General features: G+C 46.0%; 1 protein-coding gene across 1 annotated transcript; it reads left to right on the forward strand.

Annotated features, from left to right (window-relative positions):
• The first annotated feature begins 12,656 nt into the window (after nucleotides 1–12,656).
• LOC143532570 (inhibitor of trypsin and hageman factor-like) lies at nucleotides 12,657–13,268 on the forward strand. The gene is made up of 3 exons (XM_077027592.1): nucleotides 12,657–12,790; nucleotides 12,876–12,971; nucleotides 13,073–13,268. The coding sequence occupies exons 1-3, from the start codon at nucleotides 12,697–12,699 to the stop codon at nucleotides 13,264–13,266; spliced, it is 384 nt and encodes a 127-aa protein (XP_076883707.1). The 5' UTR covers nucleotides 12,657–12,696; the 3' UTR covers nucleotides 13,267–13,268.
• The last annotated feature ends 745 nt before the right edge of the window (nucleotides 13,269–14,013 follow it).

The following is a 14,013-nucleotide window of genomic DNA, read 5'->3' on the forward strand; positions in this document are numbered from 1 at the left end:
GACCCAGACGACCATTTGAACAGGTTCATTGCAGGGGCTACCGTCAGTAACTGGACGGAACCCACGTGGTGTTACATGTTCCAGATGACTCTGGTCGGAGCAGCCAGGGCATGGTTCGATCGTTTACCGGTCCACCACATATATGACTGGGCGGACTTTCAGAACAAGTTCAGCCAGCACTTCAGCCAGCAGAGGAAGTATACTGAAGAGCAGTGGACGATCCTCAACTGCGTTAGAGAGGAGGATGAATCTTTACTAGACTTCATCACCCGCTTCAACTCCAAGAAGCTGAGTCTGGGCAACGTAAGTGAAGATCTTGTTCGCGCCGCTTTCATCCAGGGCGCCGAGTACCCAGAGCTTATCCGCACATTGACGGGTAAGGACGGCATGCCATCCACATGGGATGCCATCATGACGGCAGCCAAGCGCTTTGCCGAGACGGAGAAGCAGCTGGGAAGAGATCTTCCCCAGAGTACACACCTCTACACGCAGAGGACAAGGGAGAACAACGTTAGGACCGCCCGGCAGAACAAAAAGAGGCGGCTAGGTATTTGGCAGTCAAGGGTAAACTTTGACACCTCATCCAGCTCTCGCCCTCTTGTTGGCGGAAGGGACAACACACACCCTTCAAACCGAAAACACCGGTGGACGCCACTCACCAAGAGCGTCACGGAGATATTTGCCACGGAAAAATTGCCATGGCCAAAAGCCCCAATGATCCGGCAGAAACCTAACGGATCAAAGCAAGTCCTGTGATTTCCACGGGACAAAGGGTCATGGTACTGAAGAGTGCACATCCTTGAAAGACATTGTTGAAGCATTTGTCAAGGATGGAAGACTTGCACATCTCGTGGCATCAATCAGGAAGGGAGGAAGGAATGAAAACCGGTACAGAGGTAACGGACGAAAGCCCGTCGACATCAGCATCAACATGGTTCATGGCAAGGTCGGAGGAAGAAAAAGACGAATGACAAAACCATGCGCGTGGAAGGAAGCTGAGGTGCGCTTCCCGCGAGTGCCAGGAGGCCCCAGCAAAGAAAGCCCCATCGTCATCAAAAGCCAGCTGGGGCATTACATCACTTCCCGCACTCTTGTTGACAACGGCGCTTCGTCAACAGTGATGTACAGGCAGTTCTTTGACAAGCTGGATGATGAAGACAAAGAACGCCTGGAAACGGTCTACGCTTCAGCGGAAGGGTTTGACGGCAGTACAGAAACCCCCCTGGGTATCCTATCTTTCCCCGTCACTCTTACAGATGGAAAACACTCCCGCACAGAGGATGTGGACTTTGTCGTGATGAGGAAGCCACACCACACGTACGACATTCTCTTCGGGAGAGACGGGATGGCAAGATTCAACGCCGTGGTATCTTCAGTCCACGGCATGATGGGATGGCCAACAGCTGAGGGTGTAGCGATGATCACTGGCATTCCCCAGGTATGCATCGCATCTGTCTCATCTAAACCCAAACCGAAAATGGCTAAACCAACCATCACCGAACCAGAAAAATGGGCCTTCAATGGCAAATACCCCGACCAGGCCGTTACCATTGGACCAACAATCGTTGATCCCACCCGCACCTTACTCAAACGCTTACTGCAGAAAAACGCTGACATCTTTGCGTGGGCACCAGCTGACATGACTGGTGTACCCCGAAGTAAGGCGGAGCATAAGCTCAAGTGCGATCCGGCTGTTACGCCGGTCGTACAAAAGCACAGAGTAATGGGGCCTGAACAAACTAACGCGTGTAGAACCCAAGTCAAGGAACTCCTTGACGCAGGCATCGTACGCGTTAGTAGATATCAAACATGGGTTGCAAATCCCGTAATGGTACCGAAGAATGACAAACAATGGCGCATGTGCATAGATTTCAAAGATTTGAACAAAGCATGCCCCAAAGATTGTTATCCGTTACCAGAAATTGATCTTAAGGTGGATTCGTTGGCACCATTTCGCCTTAAATGCTTCTTGGATGCGTATAAGGGGTACCATCAAATCCACATGGCCGTAGATGACCAGGACAAAACCGCATTTCGGACGCCCGATGGTACATTTTGTTATAAAATGATGCCATTCGGACTTAAGAATGCAGGGTCCACGTACCAACGACTGATGGACAAAGAGTTTCATGCCCAAATCGGGAGAAACTTGGAAGTCTATATGGATGATTTGGTCATCAAAAGCCCCGAGCCAGAAGCGATGTTGAAAGACATTGAAGAAACTTTCAACACGCTCAGAAAGATAAACATGAAGCTCAACCCGAGCAAGTGTTCATTTGGGATGGAAGAAGGGAAGTTCTTGGGAGTCATTGTTACTAAAGATGGCTTCAGAGCGAACCCTGAAAAGGTCGAAGCCATTGTTAGAATGGAATCACCTACCACCATCAAACAGGCTCAGACACTGAATGGACGACTAGTCGCACTTAATCGCTTTTTGGCAAACCATGCGGATAAGTCGTTTCCTTTCGTGTCAACATTGAGAAACTGCTTAAAGAAAACGCACTTCCGCTGGACACCAGAAGCGGAAGCAGCTTTTCAGGAGATTCGGTCACGACTGATCGAACTCCCAACACTTACAGCACCACAAGCGGGAGAGGAGTTAATCCTATACCTTTCCGCAACAGATAGAGCAACCGGGGCAGTCCTGCTAATAGAACGAAAAGGCATCCAGATGCCAATCTATTATGTTAGCCGTGTACTAACAGACGTAGAAACCCGGTACTCTACCCTCGAAAAATTAGTCTTAGCACTTATACACGCTTCACGCAGGTTAAGACGATATTTCCAGGGCCACCCAATCACCATTCTCACCAACTTCAAACTCTCAAACGTTCTAGGCAAACCCGAATTATCGGGACGTCTAGCCAAATGGGCAATTGAATTGGGAGAATATGCAATTAAGTACAAGCCAAGACCAGCCATAAAGGGCCAGGTCCTGGCCGATTTTATTGCAGAAGTCCCCGCTTCGCGGGAGAAAGAGTGCCAGGAGGAGGCTCAACCCTCCCCAGCACAGGACATCAATGATGTCTGGCGACTCTACACTGATGGAGCAGCCAGTAACGAGGGTTCAGGCGCAGGGTTAAAATTAACCAACCCAGCAGGCCAAGAATATACTTACGCTATTCGGTTGGATTTTCCAAGCACGAATAACGAAGCCGAATATGAAGCATTCTTGGCCGGATTGAGAATTGCGCGTAAGATGGGAGTGAAAAACTTGGAAACCCACGTGGATTCCATGCTGGTGGCCAACCAAATAAATGGGACGTACACGGCTGTGAACGACACAATGGCCCTGTACCTCGCCCAGGCAAAAAAACTTATGCGTGATTTTAATGATTGTAAAGTCATACATGTCAAGCGCAGCGAAAACAAATCTGCGGATGCGTTAAGCAAGCTTGCATCACTAGCCTTCACCCACTTGGGAAAGGACATCCGCATTGAACTCCTCGAAGCACCATCAGTCCCGCACAAGGAAATTTGTGTCATCCAAACCGATACAGAAACGTGGATGACACCAATAATAAATTACCTTGCAGCAGGAACACTACCAGAGTCAAAAACACAGGCAAGAAAACTACGCTGTAAAGCACTGAATTATCAACTCGTCAATGACATCCTTTACAGACGTAACTTTCTTGGCCCACTCTTAAGATGCGTGGACAACCAAGACGCTGACTACCTCCTAAGGGAAGTACACGAAGGCATCTGTGGAGTACACGCAGGTCCCCGCGCTTTTGTAGCCAAGCTACACAACGCGGGATACTTTTGGCCGGGGATGCATACGGATGCACTGGCATACATCAGAAAATGCAGGTCTTGCCAGCTCTACGCACCCAACACGCACCGCCCGAGGAATGAACTTGTTCCAGTCACTTCATGGCCATTTCAGAAGTGGGCCATCGATGTGACAGGCCCATTTCCTACAGCAGCAGGAAATGTTCAGTTCCTAGTGGTAGCCATCGACTACTTCACCAAGTGGATAGAAGCAAAACCTTTAGCCCAAACAACCGCGAAACATATCAAAAAATTTATTTGGGAATTTATTATTTGTCGTTTTGGACTTCCACAGAATTTGGTGAGCGATAACGGCACCAACTTTGCTGACAAGAAGCTACAACAGTGGCTAAAAGAACTTCAAATCACCCACACCTTTACCTCAGTGGCACACCCGCAAGGTAATGGTGAGGTGGAAAGAGCAAACAAGAGCATCGTCGATGGCATAAAGAAAAGACTCTTGAAACACAGATCCGGCTGGGTGGACGAGCTTCCGCACGTCCTTTGGGCAAACAGAACGCTGAAAAAGGCCAGTACGGGGGAAACCCCGTTCAGTCTCACTTATGGCACTGAAGCCATGGTCCCGGTCGAAATTGGTTTACCCTCACCAAGGGTCTTGATCCAGCCAGAAGACAATGATGCGGAAAGACGGTTAGACCTTATGCTAACCGAGGAACGCAGAGACTTAGCCGCAGTGCGTGAAGAGAATTACAAACGACAAATGCAAAAGTACTACAACACGCGGGTAAAACTCTGCAACTTCAACGAAGGAGACTACATACTGCGTAACAACGAGGCTTCGAACCAAGAACGCCCAGGAAAGCTGGCCCCGGTCTGGGAAGGGCCATATGTTATCAAACAAGTTCTGGGAAAGGGCGCATACCGGCTCGAAAGGCTCGATGGCACTCACATCCCAAGAACATGGAATGGAGCTCAATTACGCAAATGTTATATGTAGATCAATTCCAAACCTGTAAAGGCCTAGAGCCACTTCTAATGGAAATGATTCTCCTTTCACAATGTGTTAACTTTACCTTTATACTTATGAACTTCCCACATTAGTGCCAGTATTCACCGCATAAATGGGAGAAGAAGTAAGTCGTTACGCGTGGAAGGCGGCAAAACCCGCATAAGCAACGCTAAAAATAAGGAAAACCTACACGCAGGTCAGATGTAAGTAAAGTTTAGCCATCCTTGTAAGTGCAAGTGACGGTCTTACCCGCACAATCACGAACAAGGAAGCAAAACTTCAACTTATCTACCACGTCCAAAGGTTAACTTATACTAAAAAAAAAAAAAAAGGAAAACCTACACGCAGGTCAGATGTAAGTAAAGTTTAGCCATCCTTGTAAGTGCAAGTGACGGTCTTACCCGCACAATCACGAACAAGGAAGCAAAACTTCAACTTATCTACCACGTCCAAAGGTTAACTTATACTAAAAAAGGATGAGGAAAACCTACACGCAGGTCAGATGTAGGTAAAAGTTTAGCCATCCTTGTAAGTGCAAGTGACGGTCTTACCCGCACAATCACGAACAAGGAAGCAAAACTTCAACCTATCATCTACCACGTTCAAAGGTTAACTTATTCTAAAACACTTGGAAAATTGCTAATTTAAACTAAAGTATGCAAGTCATATAAAGCAAGGAATCCAATGAAAGAAGCGGTCTTAGCCGCGCAAAAATTTATATTTCATAATTGTTCGTTACAAGAATGGCCGGGTAATTACCCGCCTACAAAGTAAATCTATACAAAGTCTATCCTAGCAGCGGGAAGGGATCTTCAAAATCAAGCTTCAGGACCACTTCCACTTGGACCCGCCCCACCAGTAGAGCGTGGCGGTTCAAGGAAAGCCTTGAGGATAGCAAGTCCATCATCAGCAGCAGCGACTTCCTTCACCTTCTCCACCACCGGATGCGGAAAGGCGGCATATTGGTTCACCGCTTGGTCATATGCAGCTTCGGTGTCCACATTGAACAAAGGGAAGTTGGAAGGCGGGAAGCCTCTCTCAACGAACCCTAGACCAAGCAGGAAGCCGGCCTTTTCCCCATCCTCATGAGAAGCGTTGAGGGCTGCGCTCATGGCATCATCGTAGGTAGTCTCTGAGAAGACCCGATGCACAACCTACAATAAAAAGATACAGGTGTCAAACACCATTTCTATGAACAAAGGAAAGCGTGAAGACATAAAGATAAACATACCTGAGACAACGCTTCTCGAAGAAGCCATTCCTTGGCAACCAGAGCTTCTTTAAGGGCGGCTTGAGCTTGGGTGCAGGCGCGTTCGGCTTCGCTTTTGTTAAGGTTGGCAAGTAGCACTTCCTTTGCGGCAGCCTCTTCGACGCCCTTAAGCTTCCACTCAGTATGGTCAAGCACGCCCCTCTGGTCCAAGATCTCCTGGAGCTTCTTGGCATCTTCCATCGCCAAGGCATCATGAGCACATTGGAGAGCCTCTAATTTGGCCTTGAGCTCCTCGTTCTCCATGCGTAAAGGCTCAGCAACGGCTTCAGCCTTGGTGGCCCTCTCGGTCGCGTTCCTCGCAGTCTCCTTAGCTAGCCGAAGCTGTTCATTAACAGCTTGGGCAGCCTTGGAGCGGGCCTCGAGTCGCGCTTGAACCTCAACCTCGAGGGCCTTGAAGGCCTTCTCCTTCTCCGCAGCAGCTGCGGCTAACTGTTGGTTCTCCTCCCGAAGAGCCCGCGCTTGAGATACTTCCTTGGCGCGAGCTGCTTTCAACTTGTCGTTTTCACGACAAAGCAGCTCGACGCGCGGCTGCATCCGGGCCTGGAGAACCCGAAGCTCATTGGTTAGCCTACCCTCCTGGTAGCTAGCCAAGGCTTCCCCCAACGCACCATGGGGAGCAGCGTGGCGAGCCCATTCCACGCACTCCACAGGGGTACGAAGGGTTGTTCCTCGGCGGATGTTCCATCGCGGAACATACACTTCATTGGAATCCGACACTGCAAAAGAAACAAGGCAGTTAGGAAAAGATGATAAAAAAAAAAAAAAAAAAAAAACCCTTCGCACCTGTAGGGTCGATCACAGGTCGATAGCCACCGAACCCATCGCCTGAACCTAAGGGAAATCCATCCAAAAGGTCGGGCAGATGGGAAGGTGGCAAAGATTGGCGAGAAGCCCTGCGCGTACCTGATGTGCCGGCCGTCGTTGCCGGTGGCGGAGGCATAGTAGCGGCCGCCGTGGTCGCCGTCGGGGTCGCCGCTGACGAATCTGCAGCAATCGTAACCGCCGGCTCGGTGAAAGATGCTGTAAAAATCGCACTTACCACCGGCGGTGACATCATCTCGGCTGGAACAGTCGGCTCAAAGGAGTGAGCAACTGATCCAGCGGAAGCAGGCGCAGGCGCCTGGGTCGTCGCCTCAGGTAGGCTGACCGAGCCTACCGTCATCGGCGGAGAGGTACTCCTCTGCGCTCCACCCTGGAATGCGTCAACATCCACGCCTGCACAAGAAGATAAGTGTCAACAAATTTATAAAGTGAAATCTACAAAGATAAGGATGTTTGTACTTACGGGTTTTCTTGAGCTTGAACGTACGGACGGGCGGGGACGAATCCGATGGAGCCGGTCTCTTGACGCCGGCCACCGTCGTCGCCATTGGTACTCCGGAGGTAGCAGTCGTAGCCTCCGGAACAGTGGTCTTCTCACCACCGGGGTTCCCCGCCACCTCTTCATTATCTGACTCACTGTCAGATAGGACCACTGGATCGGCTGTGGAGGCCACCTTCTCCTTCCCTTTCCCGCCGGCAGCCCTCTTCTTCCGCACCAACGGAGGACCATCTGCGGATTCCTCAGAAGAAGACAGGATGTCAGGAATTCCAGCAGCGGGTACAGCATTGAGAGGGGGAGGATAGAATAACGCCTTACCTGGCCGCCGGTGGCTCAGGATCTCGTGGCCCAGCGGATAGACCTCCACAAACCGATCCGCTGTTTGTTCCAGGATGGGCAACTCGTTCTCGTCTAGAGCACGAGTACCCACCCGCACGGGACCGTCACCTTCCCGCGGGTATAGGAGCGACTCCAAATTGTTCCCCTCTGGAAGAAAAGAAACAGTTAGAAGACAAACTCAAATCAGCAAAAAAGACAAGACATACCATAAGGAATAGAATTCAAACCGTATTCGAGAAGGATGGGAAACCGAGACGCCTCCTTCCATACCCGGCTCATCCCCAGCATTACCATCCCGGACTCCGGAAACCGGTAAACCGGAGATTGGACAAGAGATATCTTCGCGAACCATTCCGCCTCCTGGTAGCTGGAAGCGTGAAGGCTCGGAAGCGCTTGCCCCTTCTTAAACTTCATGGCAATGGGGATGGCGCGGGCAGAAATGTAGAAGAACTCCCGCTTCCACGATCGGAGACTGCGCTCGGTCGCGTAAATCTTCAAACCCTTGATCCGGGTTGTCAGGGTGTACCACCCCTGGATGCACCTCCAAGTATAGAAGGTCATCAGGCGGTCCACATAGGGCTCAATGCCCAGAATTCGGCACACCCACTCGAAGTGCCGAACCTTGGCAATCGCCATCGGATGCACCTCGGTCAGGTGCACGCCGTGCCTCTCCAGGACACGGTACACAAACTTTGTCAATGGGAACCTAAGGTTCCCATAAACAAAGAAGGCAGCATATACCCCGATCTTGCCACTGGGGGCATCGTACACAGTCTGATGAGGTTCAGGAAACTCAGGCTCAAGAGACTCAAGCATGAATTTCCTGACAACATACTGGTACAGATCGATAGGTAGAGCACACTGGCACTCGCCAGCAGTACTCCTATCGTCGGCTACAGCTTCAGCATCATGAGAAGACATGTTGCAGAGGAAGAAGAAACGATTTCGGAGGAATGCTCAATTAAATAAGAGAGTATTCACCAGAAATCGCCTTAGAGATGAAGAGAAGAAGTGAAGATGTGAATTACAAAGGACCCTCTCCCCCTTTATATACTAATCGCAATTAATGCGATGTAATGCGGAGGAGAGAGAAATCGAAGGTGCAATGAAACTATGACACGTGGCAAAAAACAGGCTGGCAACAGCTGTTGACAGGACGCGTACCATTAATTTCGCGGCCACGTGCCCGAAAAATCACGCCCACGCGCCTGAAAAAGCGTCTGGAATGACCATGTACTGTCACATCACCATAACTTCCTGCACGTCCTGACACAGTCAGAAGAAACCGTCGCACGACGTTTCAGATGTTTGGACTGTTCCTATCTTTCCACCAACTCTTCGAATTTCGAAATTCAAAATTCAAAATTCAAAAAAGATTCAAAAGTAAGCGGGAAAACACCCCTTACCTTGGCAAACAAGTAACCGTAAGACGGATGCGGGTACAGTATTAAGGCAAAACCCTTCACATACCTAGCACCCGCAGGGAATTGAAACCAAGAATACCCTGGTAACCAAGTAACCGTAAGACGGATCCGGGTACAGTGTTAAGGCAAAACCCTTCACATACCTAGCACCCGCAGGGAATGGACCTCAGTACCTTGGAAGTAAAGTAACCGTAAGACGAGCGCAGGTACAGTGTTAAGGCAAAACCCTTCACATACCTAGCGCCCCGCAGAGAATTGAAACCAAGAAGGATCTCCTGGGCAATGCTTGCGGATAGAGGAATAACATCCTCGCATAACGGGAACGTCGAGAATTATATTGTTTGAAACTCCGTGATGGAATTGGTGGTCTTAGCATAATTGATCACTATGTTGAAAACCACCAGAACCCCATGGAGACTATATACAAGTAAGACTCAACGCTCCTGACTTGCGAGAAGGTTACATACCTACCCGCATCATACCCAAAGATCAAGCAAAAAAATCGGGAATTTTTGCAAGTGACATTAGGAAACCCGCGGGAAGAATCCCCACGGAGAACCTTAAAACTAAAAACCCTTTTCAAAACCCCTTGCTTAAAGTCCAAAAGTTCACCTCACTTTATTAAACATTCATGAGAAGAACATTGGACTGGGGGGACTTGAAGAGGTAGGTCCCAGCAGAGCCCAGTTGGTCCCGCAAGACTCACCTTGAACAGGGACGTCTGCGCAAAGGCCATCTGCTCCCGCAGGACCCACCATGCTCAGAGAACCTTACGCGCAGTACGCAAGCTGTACACGCAGGGAAAGCCTCCCAATGGTGAAGTACCCCGCCTGTTCCCGCAGTTGCGGATACAAGCCATCAGGGAAGGCTACCCGCAGACAGCAGGGCTACACGCACAAGACAATAGATACTTCAGTAGTCACATGAAGGAATGAGCAAGGCGGGAACAATCCCGCCAAAATGAGCCAGTCCGTATGATTCTGAAAGATCTGTACTATACCTACCAAGGTATGGATAGGACAGACAATCTGACCAGAACAGCCCATGAGCCTATCACAGGGTGACAGCTCACCGACAACAGTACGAGGAGGAGCACCCTCTAGTACTGTTTGTCACTATTAGCCGCTGCCTACTCACCAACCCTTACTTCGGGGCGTGCGCAGCCTACAGTTGGTGGAATAGTGTTACTGTTGGCCGTAACCTATTCACCAACCAGCATGGCCGGCGTATAATCCACAGTAGATGGGACGTGCATAATCTACAGTTGGTGGAATAGTGCAGCCGACTTTGTTACTGTTGGCCGTAACCTATCCACCAACCAGTATGGCCTATGCATAGTCCACTGTTGGTAGGACAGGAATACTATTCAGCCGGCTGTACCTTCTAGGAAACCTACCTTCGGCTATAAATACTCTAACATCTTGGAATGGTAAGATCATCTGCTATCCTGTTATCTAGCAATCTCTTAATATACACTTATATTCAGAGCAATCTAGTCTGATTCTCACGCCGGAGGGTGGTCACAAGGAGGAACCCCCCCCCCCTCCTCAGTGACGAGCTTACGGTGTTTGTTTTGCAGGTCCCCTGAAGAACAACCGTCTCTGTTGGACCTCATTCTCGTGGGAAACATTACTTAACCCCCAGATTATCTATAATCTGCACCGGGTCACTTAGTGTTTCTTCAGGTTGCGAGCCGTCTGTGGAGGTAAAAGGACAAAAATACCCATATGCATGCATGTTATTTGTTCAGATCGAATGTGTATTTAACAATTTTGTAGAATATTTATTGATTTCATTTGTTGTATTTTTAGGTTGTATCTTCATGGATTACATACAGTTGTTTGACTTGTTTAATTTGAAGGCTGTCAAGACTTTTCGGCTTGGATTTAAAGCTCTTTGATTGCTGTTTCTTTGACTACAGTTCTGTTGAGTTATTGACTTCAATTAAAAGTTCTTTGTTTGCTGTTTGTAATACTTCTGGATTCCAAATTTACGAATTAAAGCTCTTATGCGTTTGGTAAATCATTGTGGTCGCCAGAAGTTCATTAAATACCAATTTTGTTGATTTGCGGTATGGACTGAAAACTAGGACTGCTTCCAAAAAAAGGTTAAACACTACTTACAGTTGTGACAGAGAGCCTGGCTTTTTCTTTTTTTTTCTTTTCCTTTTTTTTTTTGGATTTTTTAGTTTTTATACTAATTGTCTCAAAGGAATTACAGTTCTTTGATGTTAAGTTACATAATGTATTACAAAATCCGCCAATTAATGTGAACCCGCACACATAAGTTATTGCTAGACATGAATGCAGTTTGGTTGACAACAGCTCTTATGACTCAGTTTGGTTGATTACGGCTATGATGATCATGTATTTGAGCCTATGGTGATTGTTGGGTTGGGTTCCAATTCGGAACCCTTGGTGGGGGTTGAAATATCGTGATTGTTGTCTACTGTTGTCGGGATCCAATTCGGAACCCTTGGTGGTGGTCGAAATACCGTTGGCTACTGGAATTGACCGCCCGGCAGTGCGGGGTTCAAAATACTTGTTTAAATGAAATCCTAACTTGCATATCTATATATCTATATGTTGTTTATACTATAGGAGTGAATGGAAATTAAGACGATGGATTTTTATGGATTTTACAATTGTTTAAGCAAATGGTATAGGATTAAAGAGGGACAAAGTGGTCCTTTGTAACACAAATATCACATTTCTTTCATATTTTACCAATATAGTTACAATCTTGTTTCCTCTGCTTTAATCAAGCTTATGTAAATTTAAAGAATAGTTACAAATTCAACCTCTATCTTTTACCTATCTATTCTTTTTAGTTTCACTTTTAACCCAACTTCCCCTATGATTTTTAAACGGTCATAAATTTTTTGTACGTTAATATTTTTTTTAAAAAAAATTACACCATAAAAACGAACATTTTATTCTCTTTAATTTGAGTATGGTATTACCATAGTTTGTTTAAGTTATAAAAATAACATTTTATGTATAGGTGTTCATGATCCGGTTTTGATGGTTTTGAATTAAACTGTGAGCCAAATCGTTAGTAATGGTTTTTTGTCATCGAAAACTGAAACCGGACCGTTGAGAATTGAAACCAACCAAACCGAATTATTACCAACGATTTGGTTTGTACTTCGATAATAAATTGAGTTTAAAATAAGAATTATTAATCTACATATAGCGGCAAACGATTTCACGGTTTCAAATAACGCCCATAAATCTATACGTGATTTTTAAATTATGTGTTTTCCGCTACATCGTGCGGGCACCCGTGTAGTGGACTAAATATGTGATGGTCAATGATGGTCCTTTTTTAAATTATATGAAAGTGGGTTGGGAAGTTTTCATCAAAACGTTAAACATGTGAACTATTCTAGTGGAGTCCAAAAAACTATCCGGCGTGTAGAGAAATTAGTGGTGGAGTAAAAGATTTCAATTTATGCAGCTGCATTTAAAATAATTTTAATAAAAAAAAACAAAAGCACTCAAACTTTGTATATAAACAACACAAACGAACCCGCTAAGTGCAACCTCCAACTGTTCAATATTGCAAGTTCCTGTAACTCAAGTGAAGAAGAATTAAGATGGCATCCATCTCCACTCCCATTCCTACCTCCTCACCGTCCTTCTCTCTGCTCCAAAAACCAATGAGCACCAACTACGGTTCTCCGGTTCTTCGTATGTTAAGATAATTATAAGTAATGAGTATACGATTATACCATGGTTATATATAATTAACAAAAAAGTAGTTAATCTTGATCAGGTTTGCCACTGATGAGCAAGACGGCAAGAGTGAGATACTCCGTGAAATGCAAGCCCGCTGCCACATCCACTGACGGTGAAAAAATTATTGTTGAAGGTAATTATGTACACATACCAGTGACTATCTCTTCTAATTCTTTTAAGTTATTCCATGTGATTAATTTGAACAAAATGCCGTGTTTTAATTAATTAATACAGGAAAGAACTCATGGCCGGAGCTTGTAGGGGAAAAAGGAGAAGTGGCGAAGGTTACAATTGAGAAAGAGAATCCACTTGTTTATGCCGTGATATTGGGTGAAAATGATCCAATGATTTTAAACTATGTTAGCAACCGTGTGTGGGTTGTGGTGAATTCAGAGGGATTGGTGACTAGAACACCAGTCATTGGGTAGCTTATTGGCGTGATCATTGTATCAAACTTTATGAATAAATAAATGGTGTGTGCTTGTTTTACGTCTACTATTGTTTAAACTTTGTCATGTAAGAACTGTATTATGTACGAATGTTCTAATAAATAAAATGTTTGCATTTGACTAGATCTATCGATTATTTATGTAATAGCATGGTTCTTTTATGATTCATTTTTAGATATATATTAGCCGGTGTAAACACAAATTAATGGGATAGCCATATTAGTCCAAGGTGGTGGAGATCCAACAACTCGATATGATCCAATCTTAAAATATTAGAATTTACAATCTTTTGTCTCTAAATAAACAATAAAATTATACTGGCATGCATTCATATAATTAAAAAGTAAAAATTGTCATGAACACATGACAATATAGATGCTTACTAAGTTTCTAATGGAAACTTGTACAAAGGACAACATCTGTCAAACGTCCTTTTTATAGGTACTTGGGTCGAGGGATAGCTGCATGTAGGGGTGAGCAACTTAATCGCTATAATTGTTAACCGTCATAACTAAACTGATTTTAACTGCTAATCGACATAACCAATGGATCGGTTTAATGAATTTTTGAAAACCGCCTAATACGGGCCGGTTTTGGTTATAGAAAATTCCAAACCCGTCATAACCAAACCGACCCATTTATTTAACCAACAATATGTTTGGGATTAACTTTCACCAAAAATGTTGTCAGATTGTATCATTTTTATGTTTTCGGTTCAACGTTAGT

This window comes from Bidens hawaiensis, unplaced genomic scaffold, assembly GCF_021521415.1.
Source record: "Bidens hawaiensis isolate Kalapana, Puna unplaced genomic scaffold, B.hawaiensis_p1.1 tig00009479_1, whole genome shotgun sequence".
Taxonomy (NCBI): domain Eukaryota; kingdom Viridiplantae; phylum Streptophyta; class Magnoliopsida; order Asterales; family Asteraceae; genus Bidens; species Bidens hawaiensis.

Bases quoted from the DNA above. Each gene is read 5' to 3' on its own strand.
- LOC143532570 (XM_077027592.1), top strand. From the start codon at position 12,697: ATGGCATCCATCTCCACTCCCATTCCTACCTCCTCACCGTCCTTCTCT. The intron at 12,791-12,875 runs GTATGTTAAGAT...AATCTTGATCAG, and splicing joins CTACGGTTCTCCGGTTCTTC to GTTTGCCACTGATGAGCAAG. The intron at 12,972-13,072 runs GTAATTATGTAC...TAATTAATACAG, and splicing joins TGAAAAAATTATTGTTGAAG to GAAAGAACTCATGGCCGGAG.